General features: G+C 40.1%; 1 protein-coding gene across 6 annotated transcripts in view; it reads right to left on the reverse strand.

Annotated features, from left to right (window-relative positions):
- RNF216 (ring finger protein 216) overlaps positions 1–23,712 on the reverse strand; it is a 147,173-nt gene that overhangs the window by 98,331 nt on the left and 25,130 nt on the right. For 5 of the 6 annotated variants that reach the window (XM_078074285.1, XM_078074286.1, XM_078074287.1 and 2 more), the window contains 4 exons: positions 16,190–17,047; positions 14,738–14,814; positions 6,253–6,355; positions 4,509–4,673 (listed from right to left, as the gene is read on the reverse strand). In XM_078074285.1, the coding sequence (XP_077930411.1) occupies positions 4,509–4,673; positions 6,253–6,355; positions 14,738–14,814; positions 16,190–17,047 (1,203 nt within the window). The remainder of the gene's footprint in view (positions 1–4,508; positions 4,674–6,252; positions 6,356–14,737; positions 14,815–16,189; positions 17,048–23,712) is intronic. The other variant, XM_078074288.1, reaches the window with a different exon arrangement.

Below are 23,712 nucleotides of genomic sequence, written 5' to 3' on the forward strand. Positions count from 1 at the left end.
TCAGAGCTTGTTAACTGGTAGCCCACTGGGTCTTCAACCACACCACCCTCCTGTCTGGAGGTGAAATGAGGTCATTACCTTGGTCCCATTTAAATACTATTTCTAGTTAGAAGGAAAAAAATCCATACTGGCCCTTGTCAAGTAAAGTGTACCTTAAAACAAATGTTGCCGACAAATTAAAGGAGCCTGCAAAATCTTACTTCAGTAGTTACGACAACCATCCCTTTTCTTAATATTAACTAAAGATCTAGTTAAATAGACCAAATACAATTATAAATCAGAGTTCTTCCCTTTCAAGAACTGCTAGTTATAATTCACACCTACATACCCAAAGGCACCATGGTTACTTGTTTTTTTTTTTTTTTGCCTCTGCACGTAAGATTTCTCCAGTGAAAACATCTTTCCCTTAAGATCCTGTTCAAATAACACCCTTGTTTCTTTCCTGGTGCTCTCATGTACTTTTATTCGTTCTTCTCTAATACTCATCACACCGTTTTAATCTTTTTTTCCCTTTAATCTTCTCAAATAGACTGAAAGCTCTTTGGAAAGAAGCTAATTTGTGTTCTACAGATGCCACGGTCTTCAGGATCTAGCCGATAATTATCACAAAGTACTCAAAAAAACCTACCAGGAGGAACACAGGAACAACAGATATTGTAAATAATTTTTCCTTTTACACTTATCTGGCATTTCTCCCTCCAGCTTGCTCACATTCACAAATCAAATCCCCACTCAAGGTACTGGTTCTGAGAACCAAGGATACAGTCTGCTAAGATTCTTAGAATATCTTAACTTTTAAGGGATGACCTAGAAATACTACAATGGGTATCTGATGAAATAAAAGCTGAGGAGTGGCCACAGACTCCTCTGTGGACGCTGGTGGAGGTCAGGTCCAAAAACGCAGACCTTGTCACCTGTAAGGAGACAGAGGTGATCATTAAAGTACACAGGGGAGAAATCTGGGGAGGCTGGGGAGTGGAGACCCTCAAAATGAGCACATGTCAGAGAACAGAAGTTAAGGGTGATTAAAATAGAGGACACTGTCCACTAGTATTAAGCTCCACAAGGGAAGGAGCCTTCCACTGTTCACTGTGACTCTCTCAGTGCATGGCCCGTAGCAGGCACTCAACATGCTGTCTGAATGAAAGAGACGGTTTTATCTGTGGCAGGATTATTGAGGAAAAACTTGGCGGAGCAATAATTTTCAACCCAGGGGAACTATCAGCCAAGTGTGAGTGTGTAAACCAAGACAGAGAAAGTTGTCAGGATCTAGAACACGGAGGATCAAGCTTTGTCCAAAGGCAAAGGGAACTCCCAAGCGGACAGTTATACAAAGGCATGGAGGAGGAAGGGAAAAAAATGAACTGAGGATTGACGGGCAGGTCTGACAACAGGCAAACTGTGACGAAAACAGCGTTTTAGAGTTGTCAGCCATGAAAAGACAGCCACAGCTTCAAAAAACAAAGCAACAAAAACAAAAAAGCAAATGAAAAGCAGAACCCCTGGGCAACCAATTTTAACTCCAAGAAAAATAGAAAATTCAAGAAAGGAGACATTATCATAGTACCTTACTTACCCCAGCAGTGAACATTTTTCCACAGTCGTAATAATAAAAACTTTAAAAACAGATTTAACAAAAACTGTATATCGAAAAGGTGAGTGTGTATGGATGATTTCTAAAACTAATCAAGCATAAACGTGTTCATAAATGTGGACGTAAGTACTAGGAAAAGAAAAAGAACAAATAAGAATCGAGTTGTGTCTGGAAAACAGAGGAAGAGGGTGAAGAAGGGGGCTTCAGCCTGTGGTTTAAAAAATTACAAATAAGCATTCTGGCACTAATTGATTTTTAAAGTTATGGTCATAAATTGCTTTGATAAAAATCAACATTCATTTTAACAAGTAACTCCTGCCATGAGTTTTAAGGATGATCTGTTCCCTCCAGTTTAGAAGTTACCCAGTTTTGAGAGCACTTTTGTCCCTACAGAGCTAACAACCAGAAGAAACATTACTGCAGCTGCACTGTGGTCTCCAAGAAACCTACCCACAGGATACGTCCATAAAGAGTTGAGCTAAAATATCTTCAACCACACACACACACTGGGGACAGAGTCCTCCTGCACCCTGGGCCTCCATACCACAGGCTGGGAACAAACCGGAGCAGGCCCTGGGGTCACAGGCCCCTCCCGTGTGAATTCAGCACTGTGAACCTAAGGAGGCTGCATCAGAGAAGGCTCTTGTAACGTTACTCTAAGGACTGACTCTTAAGATCACACTGTAAGGAGGGCCACTGGGAAACTCCTACATACAGAGGCTTGGCAACTGTTCCTTCGCACAGAGAAGGAAGTGCAGAGGGAGAGAACTTATTACTGAAACCTGATACACACGAAGCACTGTGACGGGCTCACTCTACCTGCATCCCACTTAATTCTCCTATTAGCCACATAAAACATCCGCTATTCACCGAGAGAACTGAAGCTCTCCATGTTCAAGACACGGCTCAAAATCAGAGACCCATTTGGCAGAAATGGAATCAAAATTCAAGGGGGGACAGAAATTAAACCTGAGTTTGATCAAGATTCTAGATCTAACTATGAATTTATAGGAAATACAGCGTACCAAAGAACCGGTTAATGATGCCGCAGGGTACAATCAGCAAAATCTAGACTGTCAAAACCTATAAGATAAACAACCAATTTTTTTCAACAAATGAGCAGCAAGAAAAAGTAAAGTGGGAAGGAGGAGAAAGAACTTAAGAGGTTAAGAGATTTAAGTAACCCATCAAACAACTGCAAGAAAGAATTTTACTTGGAACTCAATATGACCAAAGGTTTTTGACACATCCAGAGAAATTTGAACAAAATGAGTGGATATCTAATAATGTTACTTTTTAAGGTGTGATAATGGTATTTTGATTATGTTTTTCAAAAAAGAATCTATCTTTTAAAGGTAAACAGTGAAATAGTCATGGATTTAAAGAAAATGAAACAACTCTTGGAGTTTGCTTCAAAACAGTCAGGGAGGGGGAAGTGGGTCACGTGGGATGAAACACAACTAGGAAGGAGCTGACAGTTACTGAAGCTGAGTGATGGGTAAGCAGGGGCTCATTACAGGACAATCTCTAATTTTATGTGTGTTTGATGTTTATAATACAAAGGGAGAAAATCCAGAGAAATGTGACTGTCTCCAGTGAACACACACATATATATAGCAGGAGACTAAGCTATCATCACGTCTGGAGAGTGTCACAGGGAAGATGTGCTATGGCCATAATTAGAACACATCTCCGGGTGTGTTTCCCACACCCAGTCCACAAGAGCATCACTGTCCAGAGGGCAGAACCCCTGGGCACCATTTGCATATAGCAGGGAGAAGTTGAATGCAATAGGTTTTAGCTTCTGCCAAACAGTACATCCCCTTAAACACCCCACTTTCATTCAAACAGTCCAGCCCAACCCCATTTCAAAATGCTGTAAATTTTCCAACTACTCACCAAAACAAGCAGACACCATAAAAAAATAGGACAGACCAGAAAGACAAGGGAAGGGGTAAAGAAGATATAAATAAGAGGTGAGCCACAAAATCCTACCACCTCTCACCCAAATGACGAGTGGGCTGTAGGATGACCAGGGAGAAGCATCAGCTAGCCAATTCCTTTTACTGGCCCCAGGACAGTGGCAGGGACACTGCTAACAGGACCAACCCGCCCCCAGGCTACAGGAGCTGCCTTGTGCTACTGCCCTTTCCCTTTACATCTGGGCCCCCTGGGATCTCGGCAAAGGTGTCAGGAACCCCTGGAGCAACGTCGATGCTAGGAGGGCCTTAAGTTGCAGTCCCTGGTTTTTTGGGGAAGCTCCTCATTTTTCAATGACAATACAGCATTCCCTATTTGGCATGAGGAATGAGATTCAGAAACAGAAAGCACTAACTCTGTGTTCCCCTCAGTAATTTTACCTAAGATTAACCTATAATTAGAGGAGTTTGTTGACAGCTGCCTCGATCTTCTCGGCCATATAAGGGGGAAGGGGCCTAGGCTCAGGGTGAGGCTACATTCACCAGCAGACCTGCCCCCAGCTGGACAGAAAGCAAGGAAGGGCGCTAGAACACACCTTTCACACCCAGTCATCTTGCCCTCTACAATAACATTCATTACCCTCCATGGGCAAACCAGAACCTCCCTGCTGCTTTTTTGAAACCTTTTTTTTTAAGTAGGCTCCATGCCCAAGGTGGAGCTTGAACTCACAACTCTGAGTTCAAGAGTCACATGCTCTACTGACTGAGCCAGCCAGGCGCCCTCAGAACTTCCCTGCTTCTAATCTATTATTTCTTTTCATTCAGTTCCTCCTGATCAGCAAATACGTTTGTCTATTTATCTTCACCCTGACAAACTCCTTAGCTCTTTGCCATCATAAACCATCCCAATTTCCGCAAGCTGAACTCTTCATTCTGTTATCATGGGAAGAAGTAGTCAAGAGGTGTGACCCCACCAGGAAGACCAAGTAGAGCACCTTTCGGGTGATTGCATAGTGTCCTTTGAGTTCATGCAGGGCCCACTTGATATCCTGACTGCTGAGCATTTTGAAGTCGGCCATCAGGAGGTCAGCAGCTTGGATGAAACAACGCTGGTCAAGAGGAACCAATTTAGAGTAGTCAAAAAAGTCTATTTTAGGCAACTGAAACGAGAGAGAGAGAGAGAGAGGCACATTAGGAGGCCAGATAATGCATTTCCCACGAGGTGGCATCACTTCAAGGACTGCTTATTACAAAATAGAATCATCTCATTTGTATACATGATTACTCTACAGAGGTTACCAGTCCTGTACAGAGATGAAAAAACTGGTGGTTCAGAAATGTTAAATAAGCTGGAGTCTGGAGAGTAGTTGTGCCAGTCAGCACTAGTAAAAAGTATAGCTACGGATTTGAAACCCATCTTTCAGCCAATTTCTCTCCACAAAATGTTTAGAAAAAACCAGCATTTCTCTGACTACAGAATACGTAAGAGAGACAGTCAAAAGAATGTGTGGGGAGTAGAAGGATCGAGCAGCCATGAAGTAGTTCTGATCTAGACTTTCCTTCACCACTTGAGAAACTAAATGCTAGGTAGGATTACAAATAAAGTGATGATTAAGATTTAAAAAAAATCAGGGGCACTTGGGTGGCTCAGTTGGTTAAGCATCTGCCTTTGGCTCAGGTCATGGTTCTGGAGTTCTGGGACTGAGCCCCACGTCGGCAGGGGTTGGGGGGGTCCACTGCTCAGTGGGGAGTCTGCTTCTCCCTCTTGCCTCTCCACCCAGTTGTGCTTGCTCTCTCTCTCCCTCCCTCAAATAAATAAAATCTTAAAAAAAATCAAACTTTTTATGTTAATACAGGATTTGGTTATACAGGTATATGCACTGTATATAAATCTTACATCAAAAGAAAAACTATACACAGATATTGAACTCTAGGTGCCGAAATGCACGCTAAAGTATGTATGTATAGGGCAGTGTGCTGATGTTTTTGTGATTTACTTTGAAATGCATAATGAAATGAAATATGAGATGCACTGATGGACAGAGGGATGGATATGTGACAAAGTGGATATAATAAAATGTTAACTTTTAATAGTACTGCTGGTAGATATATAGGTGATCAGTGTAAAATTCTTTTGGCTTTACTGTATGTTTGAAAATTATCGTAATAAAATATTGAAAAACAAAAACAAAAAAACCCACCAAAACGATACAAAGAATCCTGGCTAATTCTTGTTTCATTTTATTTTTATTTATTTATTTTTTAAAAAGATTTTATTTATTTATTTATTTGAGAGAAAGAGAGAGAGAGACAGAGAAACAGCATGAGAGGGGAGAGGGTCAGAGGGAGAAGCAGGCTCCCCGCTGAGCCGGGAGCCCGACGTGGGACTCGATCCCAGGACTCCGGGATCATGACCTGAGCCGAAGGCAGTTGCTTAACCAACTGAGCCACCCAGGCGCCCCTTCTTGTTTCATTTTAAAAACTTGCTTTGTAAGACTAAAGATATGGAAGGTTTAACTTTTTGTGGGAAAGGGATGATGGAGTTACAACAAAAGTTAAATACAGAATCCAAAGTGACTCAGGTTGGGAAAATCCACTGAAGGGATAAGTATATTCTGAAATCCTATTTTCCTGGCTAGTCTTTAAAAAATGTGTCCCAACAAAGCACTTTCTTACCACAAAGATGAAAAAAGCAGAGCATTTCTAGGTAGACTGCAAAACAAAGAGCACAACACTTGCCTTTGTCTCATCCTGGCTGGCAAGCAGGCTGCTACTGGGGTTGATAATGATTCTGTCTTCTCTCTTTGGATAGTCTGGATTTTCCAGAAGAAAATTACAAAGTCTGCAAAAGTAAATGATGTTATTTTCATAGTGCTTCCAAATCCCACACCTGCCATTGATTTAAATACAATGTTTGAAAAATAATGTGCCTCATCATACACTATGACTGGCCTATTAAATTGTTTGCAGATCAGAAAAATGAAATAGACAAATAAAAGACAGATATACTTAATTTCTATTTTTGCTTCTAGTTTTAAAAAGCAGTAAACATACTAATGAATGCACACTTCTGTCAGGTGTCAATGTCATGAAGTCACTCAAATTCTTACTGGCTGAAGAGTATGGAACTGGAGAATTTAGATGAAGAGTATCTACAGTTTGTCAGAAAACTGTAACAAACGAGGGGTGGGGAAACGTATTCACATTCGCAATTAAGAAGTTTGCTCCACTCTGGAAAACAGTATGGAGGTTCTTTAAAAAGTTGAAAATAGAGCTACCCTACGACCTAGCAATTGCACTACTGCGTATTTACTCCAAAGATACAAATGTAGTGATCCGAAGGGGCACCTACACCCCAATGTTTGTAGCAGCAATGTCCTCAATAGCCAAACTATGAAAAGAGCCCAGATGTCCATCGACAGATGAATGGATAAAGAAGATGTGATACACACACACACACGGAATACTACTCAGCCATCAAAAAAAAAAAAAAAAAGAAATCTTGCCATTTGCAACAATGTGGATGGAACTAGAGGGTTTTATGCTCAGCGAAATAAGTCAATCAGAGAAAGACAATTATATAATCTCACTGATATGTAGAATTTAAGAAACAAAACAGAAGATCATAGGGGAAGAGAGGGGAAAAAAAGACGAAAGAGAGGGAGACAAACCATAAGCAACTCTTGATCATAGGAAACAAACTGAGGGTTGCTGGAGCAGAGAGGGGTGGGGGTTGGGGTAACTGGGTGATAACATTAAGGAGGGCACGTGATATAATGAGCACTGGGTATTATATTAAGACTGATGAATCACTGACCTCTACACCTCTAAAACAGTAATACATTATATGTTAATTGAATTTAAATAAAAATAAAAAGCCATAAAACAGTTTGCTAAAGTAAATGGATGGAATTAAAAGACCTTCTGTTAATTCAGTAATACTTTTTGTAACCCTCTGGTAATACAAGTCCCCATGAAGAATTTCAGTGACGTTCAGTTTGCCCAGCTGCAAGGCTGAAAGAACAGACCGTGTCTGCCTAAGAACGGACTCTCTTCATGCCAAACCTATAGCCTTGTCCCTTTATCACCATCATGAAATACATTTAAAGGTAAGGATATAGAGTAAGATAACACATGCTGATGTATCACTGTCCAGATTTAACAAATGTTAACCAGCAAGGTTCTTCACCCTGTAACAACCAAATACAGCAACATGCTGGGCTCTTGGGATGATTCCACAGATAAAAACAGCCTGGGGGGTGTGTAGCACTAGCCACTTCAGTAGCAGGAAAGCTTCTCGGCTCACAGGGCCATGGGGATTTTCCCTTCTCCATCTTTCTCCCTTTCCTTGCTCCTGCAGGTTCTTCAGATGACTCTACCCCATGATTCTTGAATCCCTTCTTCCCAGGTCTCTCCTGTCCAGTGCCAACAGTGGAGCCTTTAATAGTAGGACAGGTCCAGCAGGAAGAGGAGAGAAAAAGCACTTCCCTCCAGCTCCTCTTCTCACCTACGGGGGAGAGTGTCTGGGAACAGAGTCTGGGAGGGCATGCTTCATCTGCAACCCCTTCTGTAGGTTATACAGCTCTTTGTAGGCTGACCTGAGAGTTAGCCACCACCAAGAATCTAGCTAGTATCATTGGGGAAAGGCCTCAAAGTCTAAACAACTCTGTTCACATGCACATCCAGACAAACTACAACCCAGATGTGGAGAAGCTCCTCAATCTCAAATATGCCTGTTTGTAATGTTCTGGTAAGTGTGGCTACCACAACCCAATAAACAGCCAGGTATCAGGAACTTGGGGAAAGATAAAAAGGTCACTCAGTGAAGAATCTTCTTTGACAAAAATGGCTACCCATGAGCGAAGCCAGTTATCCACGTGGGGTGCGTGGAAGATGATCTGCTACGGTACTGGAAGAAGTATTACAACTCCTATTTTTAAAAATCTCATCCTTTAAAATTTTCTACTTTTATGTATTTTCTAAAGTACATTATACAGAATTACAGTATATGACACAGAGACAGGATAGTAGGTGTAATTTCTAGAAAAGAAAACAAAAGACCAACCATATTTTAGGGATTCTTCTCTGACCAATTCATTTTATATTTCCAATATTAAGAAGATCACATACCGAAACACTGCAAGAGAAGGAATTCCACATGGCAGAAATCAGAGGGTCTCATTCTGTTACATATTTATGTTTCAATCTTAAGTCAAACCTGTTTATGATGCAATCTTTTTTTTTTTTAAAGTAATCTGTACACCTGACGCGTGGCTCAAACTCATGATCCCGGTCCCGGTATCAAGAATCGGAAGCCCTCTACTGACTGACAACAGAAGGCGTCCCCCCCACAAAAGGCTCTCATTTTGAACTGTCAAAGTCATTTCTATTTTAGTATCTTCACCCTTACCAACAGAACTTTCCTGGAGGTTAAATGACATTCAGTGGCACAGGTAATTAAATACAAAGTTTCTCTTCTGTAGAAATGAACTATAACCCAAGACATCAATATTTACAGCCTGGGGTGGGAGGCTTGTGAGAACTCAAATCTGCCCACCTATGTATGTTATTTCACATCTGATCTGACCTGACAAGCTGAAGGGTCTCAAGAAAGCACTCCTCCTAAATGAGCCAACCTAGTATTCCAAGCTTTTATTCCTTAGATAGTTGTTGCTGCCTCGATCCAATTTAAGATTCATCACATGTGAGTGAAGTCTTAGTAATCAGCTCAAAGAGATTACCATCACAGGAGGTTCTCTGGTGAATAAATCCCTCTTGCTAAAATGACCAGCTGGTTATGTCTAAAGGTGATTTAAAGATTGCACATAAAGTAACCGAGAGTCAGCCACACACAATGCCAGCCTGCTCAACTTTGTTTTGTGCCTCCCTTTGGGTCTACATTAACAATATTTAGCTTAGTTGTGGGAATTAACACCTTAGTCCCAAGAGCCCAGGAACAAAAGTCATGTTAGGAAACTCAGAAGACTACAGGTTTGAAAAGATTTAATACAATTACTGCACAGTCCCCTTTCTTTGGATTTCACAAGAATTTTTATATGTTTAAGAATGAATATTTGCATGAGTGATGTGAAAAGCACAGAATCAGTAAGTCCCTAGAAAAAAGGATATGTATGAGACTCAGGAGGTAAGAGAACAAATTGTCACAGAATCTGTCAATTTGATCCCATTTTACTGGTACTTCACAGAAATTAATCTTGCAAATACTTGAAAAATAATACATTCATTTGTAGAATGAGAGGGAAACAAAGTATACTAAATTTCTAAAGTGTTACTTTAATATTTACTATAAATTATTAAAAAATACTTAAACTTGGCATTTCCTATTCAAATCACTATTCTATATTCTTTAGAATATTCTACAGTATTCTTAGCTACATGGGCTAGGTTTATACTTAATCATTTATATTTTCCAAACTGAACACACAAGTATTGTGTTTCATAATCAGGAAAACATGAACAACAACAAAACAATTCAGTGAGAAAAGATGCAAACAATTCACAAAGGAGAGAAATACAATTAGTCAAACAAATGCATGAAAACTGCCATGCAGCCCATTATCAAAGAAATAAACCAAAATAGTAAGCTACTTTACGCCTAGTTAACACCACCACTATGCATCATCACTGAGAAATTACTAAAGCAATTCATGTACATCTCCAACAGCAACATAAACTGGTACAACTCCACTGGAAATCTATTTGGAAATAGTTTCAATGACCATGAATTTGTTTATAATGTCCAACCCTGAATTTTAACTTTTAGGGTTTCAGCATGTAGCAGGTATAGAGAAAGAAAAGGGAAAGTGCCATATGGAGAATAATGTTCATTAGAACATTGGTGAAAACTATGAACAAAGTTTTTTTTTTTTAAAGATTTTATTTATTTATTTGACAGAGACAGAGATAGCGAGAGCAGGAACACAAGCAGGGGGAGTGAGAGAGGGAGTACCAGGCTTCCTGCTGAGCAGGGAGCCCGATGCGGGACTCGATCCCAGGACCCTGGGATCATGACCTGAGCCGAAGGCAGACGCTTAACGACTGAGCCACCCAGGCGCCCCTATGAACAAAGTATTTAACGAAGAGGAAAACTCAATAAAACTGTTATTAAAGGTGATCATTATTAACATCATAAAGAAAAAAATGGAAAATATTTTTTGCTTAGCATTATTTCATAAACAAGATACCCAGAAATGCATTTACTCTCTGAAAAAATTGTGTTTGCATTCCAAGAACTAAAAGGTTACATAAAAATAAAATCAGCTGTTTTTTAGTTGAGGGGAAGTCTAGGAGATACTTTTTATTGTAAAAATGTACTAGTTATTTCCATTCAATTTTGCTATGAATCTAAAAATGCTCTAAAGACAAAGTTTATTAGTTAAAAATAATGTAATTATCAAGTAATTTAGATATTCAAAAATTTTGAAAGCTTACAATAAAACAGCACTTTTATTTTTAGTAATGGCAGACCAATCCTCCCAAAGATGAGAAACAAGAACAAAAATTCAGAAATAAAAAATTTCTGCTTGAAAATATCAGCAGCCAGGGGCGCCTGGGTGGCTCAGTCAGTTAAGCATCTGCCTTTGGCTCAGGTCATGATCCCAGGGTCCTGGAATCGAGCCCTGCGTTGGGCTCTCTGCTCTGCAGGGAGTTTGCTTCTCCCTCTCCCTCTATGTTCTCTTTTGCTCTTGCTCAAGTAAATACCTTCTCCCTCTCCCTCTGCCTGCTGCTCCCCCTGCTTGTGCTGTCAACTAAATAAATAAAATATTTAAAAAAAAAATTAAAAAAAAAAAGTAGAGGGAAAAATTATAGTATTTTGATACAAATGGGATACCACATAGCAATGAAAATGAATGAATTACAGAGCATGGGTAAACCCCAGAAACATAATGCTGAGTGAAAGAAGCCAGTCACAAAAGAACAGAGACAACATGAAATCTTCACAAAATCTTTAGTGTTCAAAGATGGTGGCAATGTTCTATTTTTTGAAGATTTCTAGGTGGCAGTTACATGAATGTTTGATTTGTGATAAATTATTATGCTGGCTATCTTTATTTTGTGCATTTTTCTGTATGCAGTCCACAAGAAAAAAGGCTTAAAAAATGCTGATATTAAAACAGAACTTGTAAAGTAATCAAATTAAAGTTAGGAGTTCCTAGGAGTCCAAACCTAAGTGAAAGTGAAACCCCAGAGAAGTAAGCTAAACAGAAGCTAGATTTTCCTGAGTGCACTCATCAAGTCATTTATATATTCAAAAAGAAAATAATGATGATGATAATCATCATCATCTTGAGCTCTTACTTCATAGGGCACACAGACAAATCTTACAGACCACAAAGAGAAACATGCTTTAATACTGACGAGTGGATGGAGAGGAAAACAAAACGCCCTGTGAGAATTGGTGAAGATTATACCCAGTCCTCATCCAGGACTAAATTCTTACTATCTTGATGACCCAAAGCCTTGCAGACAACAATCTAAAGTATAAAGTAGTGTTAGACTGACACTGCCCCTGGGCACATGATGAAAGACAAAAGTGAATCCTCCCAGAAGGAACCATTTCTATCAAAACCCCAAGAAATGAGCTCACAGTCAAAATTTACAAAACGCACAAGGAAAACAGGACACCAAGAGAGCCAGCAGAAACAACAGAATGAGATTCACAAGGACTTCACATGTCAGAATGATCACACTCAGAACACAAAGAAGCTATGTTTATTGTGTTTAGAGAACTAAATGGATTAAAAATACAGTCAAAAAATGACACTAGAAAAATGATCCGGAGTATTATAAAATAAGGATGCCAGAATGAGAATATAGGATATGGAACTAAAAATACTGTGGATGAGCTTTTTTTTTTTTTTTTAAGATTTTATTTGACAGAGAGCGAGCGAGAATAGGAACACAAGCAGGGGGAGTGGGAGAGGGAGAAGCAGGCTTTCCGCTGAGCAGGGAGCCCGATGTGGGGCTCGATCCCATGACCCTGGGATCAAGACCTGAGCCAAAGGCAGACGTGTAACAACTGAGCCACCCAGGCACCTCTGTGGATGAGTTTAATGGCAGATTACACCCCACTAAAAAGAAAATTAGTGAGCTGGAGGACTGCGTTGAAGAAATCACCCAGAGTGTATCACAGAGACAAAGAGATGGGGTCAAGAGCCACAGAGGACGGGGGAGAAGCATTGACAGCAAAAGGAAGAGAACAGGATTATCTGAGGAGATACTGGCTACCAAATTTCTAGAACTGAGGAACGTGACTGATCTACTGCCTAGGATAGTCTCTATTCTAACTGTACTGCCTTAGCTAGACATGCAGTAAGCCCAAAATAACTATAAAACATTTTTTACTTCACTCAGTAGTAGTCCTCAATAGTAACACTGGTACTACAATTTATTTTATGTATATTATAGGATAAAAAAATGTATTAATGTTACTAGAAACTACATTTTTAGTGGAAGAACACAAAAATGTAAAATTTAGAAAGACTGAGGGAAAAAAACCTTAATGTTAAACTTAAATGGGAAATCATGAACATGTAATTAAAAAAACCCCATATTTCCTTCGTCTGTCTCCTGTAAGGGCTGACAAGTGATGACATGCTAGTGGCAAAAACCTGGGTTTCTTGGAGAAATGACCACATTCCAGGTTTAGGGCAGAAACATTCAAGGTAAGCCCAGGCAACTCCGTACTTTACAAAGCAAGGACATGCTCAGACTAACTGGGCCCTGTCAAAATGATACAGATGCATCTTAAGAGGTTCCTACTGGTCAAACGTAGGATAATTCAGTACCAAAAACAAAAAAGGTTGTAACTCATTTTAAAATACCACTTATATAAAAACTTTAAGTCCACAGTAACTTAGAAAAAGAGAAAAAAGAAGTAAAAGGACAAAAATCTTACAGCAGAATGCCAGATAATAATCCAGGTGGTGGATATATGGGTGTTCATTGTACAGTCTTTCAACCTATGTTAAAAAATACTAGGAGGAAAAATTTAAAAAAAATTAAGTGGGGGATTATTCTAGATTAAGAAGCTAAAGAGATAAACACATTATGAAACTTTGACTCATTTCTGGTTCACCTGGGGGGCTCAGTCGTTTAAGCGTCTGCCTTCAGCTCAGGTCATGATCCCGGGGTCCTGGGATCGAGCCCCGTGTCGGACTCCCTGCTCAGAGGGGAGTCTGCTTCTCCCTCTCCTCCCCGCTTGTGCTCTCTCTCACTATCTCTTTCTCTCTCAAAAAAATAAGACCACTGGCACCAACAGTGTCTTTGTACGAATTAGAATAGAGCATCTCCTCTGGCTCCTGACCTGGGAAATGGGGCTCTTCCCACTTGGCCGTGGCAGGGAACAGCTCTCACTTGCACTCTGGGCTGAGTACTATAGTGCTGGGCATAATCTTTTGAGGACAGAGGTTTAGGTATACTACCTCTTCTGTTTGATGGATGCAATCTGCATTCATTAACTGAAAATTTTATTAGTTTCAGTATTCTATGTTCCTCACAAACTTACAACGGTTTTACCTCTGCAGACTAGGAGGGAAAAGAGTGTAAAAAGAAAAAGGACTTATTTTGTTTTCTTTGGGACACTTTTATTTTTTAAAAATTATAGTTATCATTTTTATGATAAACACTAAAGAAACACTTCCATACACTTCTCCGAACAGGCAGAGTGGTTGCAGAACACTTTGTTACAAATATAGGGAAGAAAATGTCTTTAAACAACCTGACCAAAACACGTAGTACCAATGCTCAGAATTAACAAAACACCTTAATTCCATAACCATGCAGGATTAAGTAAAACCCAGAAAAGTCTGTACATGACTAAAATTAGAACTCTTCTAACAGGATCATTAAAGAAAACATAATGCTAAGTGAAATAAGCCAGTCACAAAAGGACAAATACTGTGTTATTCTACGATTATGAAGTCCCTCCCTGGAGTAGTCAAATTCAGAGAGACAGAAAGTAGAAGTGTAGGTCCCAGGGGCTGGGGGTGGAGGGGTGGGGGATGAGGAGTTAATGTTTAATGGGGACAGTTCCATTTCGGGAAGATGAAAATGTTCTGGAGATGGTGGTGATGCTTGTGCAAAAATATGGAGATAATTAATGCCACTGATCTGTATACTTAAAAATGGTAAAAATGGTAGATTTTTATATTATGTGTATTTCACTACAATAAGAAAAACAAAAGGCATGTGATGTACTTACACATTCAAATCATAGTAATTCTTCAAATGAATTATCTCCTCAATATACCCATTTGCAACATCTGGAAATCTTGCCTCCTGAAAAGGAATAAAAACATTATTTTTTATCCACAAGAATGGTTTCAAATTGCAATAAAAACCAGATGGCAAAAAGTAAAATGACTTAAGACGAGAAAGGGGCTGTAAGGCAGGTCTGTGGGCAGACGTACGTGTCTGCATAGACTGTGGACTCTAGAAAGGACCCTAGAGATTATCTGGTCCTCTGCCACTTTCCATATCCGTTCTTCGTGTTTTGTTTTGTTTTTTTACTTTTATTTTATTATGTTATGTTAATCACCATACAGTACATCATTAGTTTTTGATGTAGTGTTCCATGATTCATTGTTTTCGTATAACACCCAGTGCTCCACGCAATACGTGCCCTCCTTAATACCCATCACCCGGCTAACCCATCCCCCCTCTAGAACCCCTCGGTTTGTTTCTCGGAGTCCATAGTCTCTCATGGCTCGTCTCCCCGTTCTTCTCTCTTTCTTTTTTTTTTTTTTTTTAAAGATTTTATTTATTTATTTGAGACAGAGAGAATGAGAGAGAGAGAGCACATGAGCTGGGGGAGGGTCAGAGGGAGAAGCAGGCTCCCTGCCGAGCAGGGAGCCCGATGCGGGACTCGATCCAGGGACTCCAGGATCATGACCTGAGCCGAAGGCAGTCGCTTAACCAACTGAGCCACCCAGGCGCCCTCTCTTTCAATTAACGCTGAACATCTCTGCCCAGGCAAAAGGAGTCCGAAAAGGAGTAAAGCACTACCTCTTAAGATGCACATGAGCTAGTGTGCTAGATGAAAACACCCGGGGGAAGAAGGGTTAAAAGCCTGCTCAAAGGCAATGAGCAGCTGAGCCAGAACCCACAGCCCTGCATCACACTCTATATCAGGGATATCCAAAAGAACTTCATACAATGATGGAAATATTCTATTCTGTGCTTTCCAGTATGGTAGCTCTTCAGCCCCATGTGACCGTCAGGCACTTTAAATGGGACCAGTACCACTGGAAATGGAATTATAAATTTCATTTAATTGTAAGACACTTACATTTAAACAGGTACATGAAACTACCACATTGGACAGTGCAGCTCTAGGTAATCTTATAAACCTGCCTTACGGGTCTGAATTGGAATTAACTCAAAACCTTTTTAAAACCAGGGGGATTGCTCATATGACAGCACCAGGGTACCCATGATCTGCAGCTAGAATCCCAGAGGGCTTGCTGTGGGGTTAAGGGTAGATGAGGAATACTGATTTAATTTTCCTATCTTCAGAGTCTTTCTTCTCCTGGTATCCACCTATAGATCCCTTAGGACAATGAAGTGCCCCCCCTCCTCCCCTGTTGTGATTTTGCAGTAAAAGAAAACTCACTACATTTAGTGTAATTATTCACTTAAATAAAATAAAACTTACTGTTTCTTTCACTAAAAGTGCAACGAGTTCTTGATCTACCTCAGTAGCTTCTTGCCCCCAAAGGTTTTCCAAATTGGGCTCCTGAGATCCTTGTAGTGGAAAGGCTGGCCCTGGCTCTTCATCATCTATTGCTAGTTGTTGGTCTTCAAGCTCTCCTAGAGGATGGGCAGGCTGAGGAGAAGAAGGGCCTGGAATCCCATCCTGCTGGGGTTCTGGTCTTGGAAAAGCTGGCCTTGGAAAAGCCAGCCCTGGGGGTTCATGCTGATACAACAACGGGCCCAGTTCTGCTTCAGGCTGCCGCTTCTGAGGAACAACCTGGTTTGTTATCTCACGAGGCTGTTGGTTTAGGGACTGGAAATAAGGATGGTCTAACCAGCAGTCTTCTTCGATGGCTTGATCATCTAGGATAGCAGTAGATTCTTCAAGGTTTGATAAAAGCTCTGTCTCTGAATCTTCAGATGACTGGTTCTGAGTGTCCAGAGGATCACCTTCTGGTAAAAGAAGGCTACCTTCTTCCAAGATAACGATTTTCTGCTCTGATCTCGGGTTGACAATGTCATTTGCTGCTTGGTTATGACTTGGTCCAGGTTTGGGTTCTCTTTCTGTTTGGCCACTTGGCTTAATGAATTCAGAAACTCCAGGAGGCCCAAGATCCAGAAATTCACCGTAGTCATCCTCAGAATCATCCTGTGCCCCAGAATCAAACAATGAGCTGTTACACACTGAAAAATAGCCGTTCTTATCTGATTCAAAGGCTGTTCTAGACTTTTTAGGCCTTTCTTCTCCCAATCTTTTGAGATCTTGCCACTGGGCAGCTGGTTTGATGAGATTGGGTCGTGATGTCTGAGGTTTATTTGTCTAAGAAAAAATGAAATTTTAATAATAATTCAATTTCTTTCCTAGGTCTATGTCTCCTTGTGTACTTATGTTGAGCTTCGGAGACAGGACAGGAAAGAAACAAAACCCAAAACACCCTACCCAACAAAACCTATTCTCAACATTTCTCTTAATATTGAAATTTGATCACAACTGTAAGAATCAGAGTAGCCATTCAAAGACTGGAACCTGAGTTATAGTTTGAATTATAATTTCACCTGAGACCACTAAAAAATAACTGCATAGTAGAGGAAATAATGAAAGAATGACAAAACAGCAGAGGAATGAGGATTGTTAAAAAATATGGAAAGAATTTAAGCTTCATTAGTAGTTAGCAAAATGCAAATTAAAAAAAGACCCCCAGCCCCCATAAGACTGGCAGAGTTTTTAGTTAGATAATATCAAACACTGATAAGGATGTGGGAAAACTCTCACATGCTGGCGAATTTAGGAAAACAATTTGGCATTACTGACTAAATTAAAAATGTATATCCTTAGGATCTATCAGTACAACCTTTTTATATCTATTCTACAAACCCTTATGTATCTAAAGGGCACATATATATCAGATACTCACTGCCACATTGCTTATAACATAAAAAGAAAAAAATCAGAGACATTCTACAGTTTATGCCCAAGAGAGTAGTTTAATTGAAATGGACGTCCAACTGTAAGGTAACGGAATACAGATGCCTCTGACCTTTCTCTCTTCTGAAATCACCCCGATCCAGGGAGAAGAATGAGACACAGAACTGAAAATCTTTGATGAAACCAGCAGACATGTGCAATCCCAAATCACAACATGTAAGAGGAGGAGGTGATAAATGCAGTGACAGAAGTACAACTACAGACTTCAGATAAGGAAGAGAAAGCTTCAGAAAGGCAGAAAGTTTTCCAAAGACGGTGGTGTGCCCTGGGAGGACAAGACCAATACCCTGTTTGGAACAAGGGGAACCTCCACTCCATTTGACAGGAGTTTCTGAGGAGCTTAGACTATAAGGGAACAAACACCTGTGTGTGTGTGTGTGTGTGGGGGGGCAGGCTGTCAGTGACAAAGGATGGACAGAAACTTTGAAATGGGCTTCTGTGGAACCAGCAATCTCTGCCAGGTCCTAAGAAGAGAAGGCTATATAAACAAGTCCATGTGCACAAACACCCGCTGTGCGCATGCATGCACGCACACCACACACACACACACCACACACATACACACACCACACACACACCACACACACACACACCCACCCACCCTCTGGTAAGAGAGAACTGCTAGTCAACAACAGTGCCTGAGCCTTTCCCCAACGTAACTGCCTACAAAGAGCTGGTCCAGGAAAACTTCAATTGCATTCAAAGTTGAGTAATAAAAAACAACTAGAAACTATATAAAGATATCCAATTTTTTAAAAAAATGGCAAATGAGTAACATAATTAGAAAATTAGTACTACACAGCAGGTAAAATAGTGACAAAACAGAAACAAGAACACAAAGAAGTAATAAAATAATTCTCTCTTTAATATAAATGTTTTAAATCATGGTTGAGTAGAAATAAGGTAACCATCAAAAGCTGGGAGGTGAAGTGAAGAAGCCAGGGGTCCAAAAATACACTTAAAGCTGATAAATCAACTGATACACGTAAGGACAACATTTAAAACTATAAAAGTAATACCAGAAGAACTAAAAAAAAAAAAACTAAGGATAAAAAGCTTTCAAAAAAAAGAAAAATTAAAAAAAAATTTTTTCAAATTATCAGCTAGAACATGGCCCCCAAATAAGTAAAAACAAAACCTCCAAGATGCAGGGAATATATAGTGAAAGATAATTATTTTTTAAAAAGATTTATTTATTTTTGAGAGAGAGCATGAGAGCACATGAGCCGGGAAAGAGGGGAGAGGGAACCTTAAGCAGACTCTCTGCTGAGTGTAGAGCCGGACAGGGCTTGATCCCACGACCATGAAATCATGATCTGAGCTGAAATCAAGAGTCGGATGCTTAACCGAATGAGCCACCCAGGTATCCCTGAAAGATTATTTTTAAAAGCAGTAAAAATGTAAAGCAAAAGAAATACTATGAGAGAACTAAAAACAAATTGTAATAGTCACATTAATAAACATAAATGAGGGGCGCCTTGCTGGCTCAGTCAGGAGAGTGTATGACTCTTGATCTCGGGGTTGTGAGTTTGAGCCCTACCTTGGATGTAGTGATTAAGCAATTTAATATAAAAGAGATCAATTCCTCTATTAAGGGGCGCCTGGGTGGCTCAGTCGGTTAAGCAGCTGCCTTCAGCTCAGGTCATGGTCCCAGGGTCCTGGGATCGAGCCCCGCATCGGGCTCCCTGCTCTGTGGGGAGCCTGCTTCTCCCTCTCCCTCTGCCTGCCTCTCTGCCTACTTGTGCTTTCTATCTCTCTGTCAAATAAATAAATAAAATCTTAAAAAAAAAAAAATTTCCTCTATTAAATTTAAAAGTCTCTTTAAAAAGAACCCCTAAAGCAAAACCCAACCATACACATGATCACATAATCAAGTTATTGGCACACAGTGATTCAGAAAGCACATAGCTAAGAACACAAAAGTGGACTTCTGTTTCTAGTAACAACATTAGATCATTCAGAACAATCCTTCTACTGAGTAAAAGAAAACTTGGTCAAAATATCAAAGCAACATCAAACATCTACTTGAAGGCCTCAGATATATAGGGGGAGAGGAACCAGGAAGAAGTCCAGTAAAATGAGCCCCACACTGGGGTACTTTTCTCTTGTAGCTGCATTTGCTAATTCCAGGCCCAGCTGAAGATGAGAAGACAAACAACACTTCTGACGTCCTTACTGAGGAGCTATGGGCACCACAGGTGGAATTCAGAACTCACCACAGGGAAGGGTTCTGGTAAATCTCAAAATCAAGGGTAAACTGGAAATATGCTGGACCTCCCTGGAAATGAATCCTAGCTTGGATAGTTTAAATCCCTCCATCTGAAATTGCTCATCCCCCAACCTTGTTTGAAAAACAAATGTAAGGGATGCCCGGGTGGCTCAGTTGGTTAAAGTGTCTGCTTCAGCTCAGGTCATGATGCCAGGATCCTGGGATTGAGTCCCACATTGGGCTCCTGGCTCAGCGGGGAGCCTGCTTCTCCCTCTGCCTGCCATTCCCCCTGCTTGTGCTCTCCTTCTCTGACAAATAAAACAAACAAACAAAAAAGAAAAACAAATGTGAGGGGCACCTGGGTGGCTCAGTCGGTTAAGTGTCAGCTTTCAGCTCAGGTCATGATCCCGGGGTCCTGGGATGGAGCCCCGCATCAGGCTCCCTGCTCAGTGGGGAGTCTGCTTCTCCCTCTTCCTCTGTCCCTCCCCCTAACATGTGCACTCTCTCTCAAATAAATAAAATCTTAAAAAAAAAAGAAAAAAGGAAGCAGCCTAAATAAGGAATAGATACAAAATGCTTGAAAATTAGGTAAGAAAACAGTAGAAATAAAGACTACAGTGAAAAGGTTTTACCAACTATGTAAGTGGAGTTCTGAAAGAGAGAGATAAGAAGCAATATTTGAAGACAAAATACAAATATTCAGGAAGGACAGTGGCTTGATTTGTTTTGAAGATCTAAGCAGGATGAATTAAAAAACCCCAAACGACAGAAATCTAAATATAGCACAGGAAGACTTCAGAAATCAAATATAAGTTCTTAAAAGCACATATTGCCTTCAAAAGCAAAAATAAGACTGACTTTTCAACACAAAAAAGAAAGCCAGAAAACACTGGAGTAATACATTCCTAGTGTTAAAAGAAAATAACTACCACAAAGAATTTTATGCTGAATGAAAAGATCAGATTTACTATAAAGGAAGTGCTAAGGACTGTTCTTTAGGTAGAAGAAAAATAATCTGCAAGATGCAGAAAGGAATGAAGAGCAACAAAAAAGGTAAGTATTTGGACGAAGTGAAGTGGATGCTGATCATATAAAACAAAAAAGATTGTGTAGGGTTTAAAAAAATGTATAGAGAATTAAAATATATTTAAAGAACAGTATTTAATTTGGTAGGTAAACAGAGTTAAAGTGTTCTAAAGTCTTTATCCAGGAAGAGTTTAAAGTACTAATTGCTGAGGCGCCTCTGTGATGTGAGGAAGCCTGAACAAGCCCTTAAAACAGATCATATGTATTAGACCTGACACCAAAAACAACTGACAAAAGAATAAACTGAATTTCATCAGTTTAAAACTTTTATGCTTCAAAGGACACCATCAAATAGTGAAAAGACAATTCAAAGAATGAGAGAAAATATACGCAAATCAGGTATCTGATAAGGGTCACTACGAATATACAAAGATTCAATAATACAAAGACAATCCTATTTAAAAATGGGCACATGATCTGCATAGGCATTTCTCCAAAGAAGATATGCAAATGTCCAATAAGCACATCAAAAGAGGCTAAATAACATTAGCCATAGGGAAATGCAATTCAAAACCATGAGATACCACTTCACATCTATAAGGATGGCATTAATAAAAAGATATAACTAACAATTGTTTGAGAGAATATGGAGAAACTGGAACCCTCATTCACTGCTGGTGGGAATGCACGACAGTGCACCTGCTATGGAAAACAGTCTGGTAGAATAAAACAGAGTTACTATATGATCCAGCAATTCCACTCCTAGGGGTATAACTGCTATGGTCTGAATGTTCGGGTCAGCCTTCCCGACCCTCATGAACCCTCATGAATGGGATTAGTGCCTTTGTAGAAGAGGCTCCAGAGAGATCCCTAGCCTCTTCTACCATGTGAGGACACAGTGAGAGGTGCTAGCTTTGAACCAGAAAGAGGGTCTTCATTAGAACACAACCATGCTGGAGTCTTGATCTTGGACTTCCCAGCCTCCAGAACTGTGAGCAATAAATTTCTGTTGTTTATAAGCTACCCAGTGGTATTTTGTTATAGTAGCCAGAATGGACTAAGACAATAACCAAGAAAAAAAAACATATGTCCACACAAAAACTGCTATATGAATGTTCATAGCAGCATTAGTCATAACAGCAAAAAGTGGAAGCATCCCATATGTCCATCAATTGATGAATGGATAAACAACATGTGGTACATCCATACAATGGAATATTACTCGGCAATAAAAAGGAAGTACTTACTTATGCTAGATCACAGATGAATCTTGAAGACATTATGTTGAATTAAAGAAGCTGGTCACAAATAAAATCACATATTGTATGATCCCATTCATATGAAATGTCCATAAGAGAGGCACATGTATACAGACAGACAGTAAATTAGTGGTTGCCTAGGGAGGGGTGCAGAGGATGGTGGTGTCAGGGTGGGGGCGGGGTGGGCATAGGGTTTCCTTTTGGGATAATGAAAACGTCCTAAAATTGTGTTGATGGCTGCAAAACTCTGTAAATACATGAAAAACTACTGACCTATATACTTTTCTTTTTTTAAGCAGGCTCCACGCCCAGTGTGCAGCCCAGCGTGGGCTTGAGCTCACGACCCTGAGATCAAGACCTGAGCTGAGATCAAGAGTTGGATATTTAACTGACTGAGCCCCAAACTGTATATTTTAGATGGATAAACTGTACGGTATGTGAATTATATCTCAAAAAAGTTGTTTTAAAAAGGGAGCGAGATCCTATGTAGAAGCCCCGATAAAAGCAATGCCTGTTGGCTTTCAGCTGCTCCAGTCCCCTGCTGCCCCAGCTCCAGCACCATCTGACAACAGCCACACAAGACGTCCCAGCCAGAACAATCCAGCTGAGCCCTTCTCAAATTCCTGATCCACAGAAACAAATGACTGCAGTTGTTTTAAGCCATTAAGTTTTGAGGTGATACATTACATGGCAATAAGTAAAATAATAATAAATATAAAAGAATGAAAAAAAAAAAAAAAAAAGAATGAAGAATGACTAACTCAAGAAGTCAGTAAAAGGACCATAAAATAAATGCCAAAGAAGTGTGTTAAATATGCTAAAGTAGAAGGAAAGCATTCAAGACAAAAACAGAAACTGATTAGTAAGAAAACAAATGGTAGCACTAGAACATGAATCTCAAAGCAGTTTCTTTGGTGAAGGAGGGAGAAGAGGGGAGGAAGGAAGGTAATGTTAGTTCATCAAATCAGGGAAAGGGGATAAAACACAAGTACACAAAATAGAAAAGGAAAATGGAGGAACCACAGACTCAGAGGACAGAGAGAGAACAACAGGTTATTTAATTTTATTAAATACACTAAAAAAAACCTTAAAGAAATTATTTTGTAGGAAAATATCAGTGAACAAAACTGATATTAAGGGGTGCCTGGGTGGCTCAGTTGTTGAGAACTCAGTTCTTGGCTCAGGTCACGATCCCAGGGCCCTGGGATCGAGCCCCGCATCGGGCTCCCCGCTCAGCGGGAAGCCTGCTTCTCCCTCTCTCCGTTTGTGTTCCCTCTCTCGCTGTGTCTCTCTCTGTCAAATAAATAAAATCCTTAAAAAAACAAAAACAAAACAAAAATACAAACTGATATTAAAGTGAGAGAAAGGGCACCTGATGTGGCTTGGTCACTTAAACACCCAACTCTTGGTTTCAGTTCAGGTTGTAATCTCAGGGTCGTGAGATCGAGCCCTGCATTGGACTCCATGCTCAGTGCAGAGTCTGCTTGAGATTCTCTCTCTCCCTC

The sequence above is a fragment of the Halichoerus grypus genome, chromosome 6 (genome assembly GCF_964656455.1).
Source record: "Halichoerus grypus chromosome 6, mHalGry1.hap1.1, whole genome shotgun sequence".
Classification (NCBI taxonomy): domain Eukaryota; kingdom Metazoa; phylum Chordata; class Mammalia; order Carnivora; family Phocidae; genus Halichoerus; species Halichoerus grypus.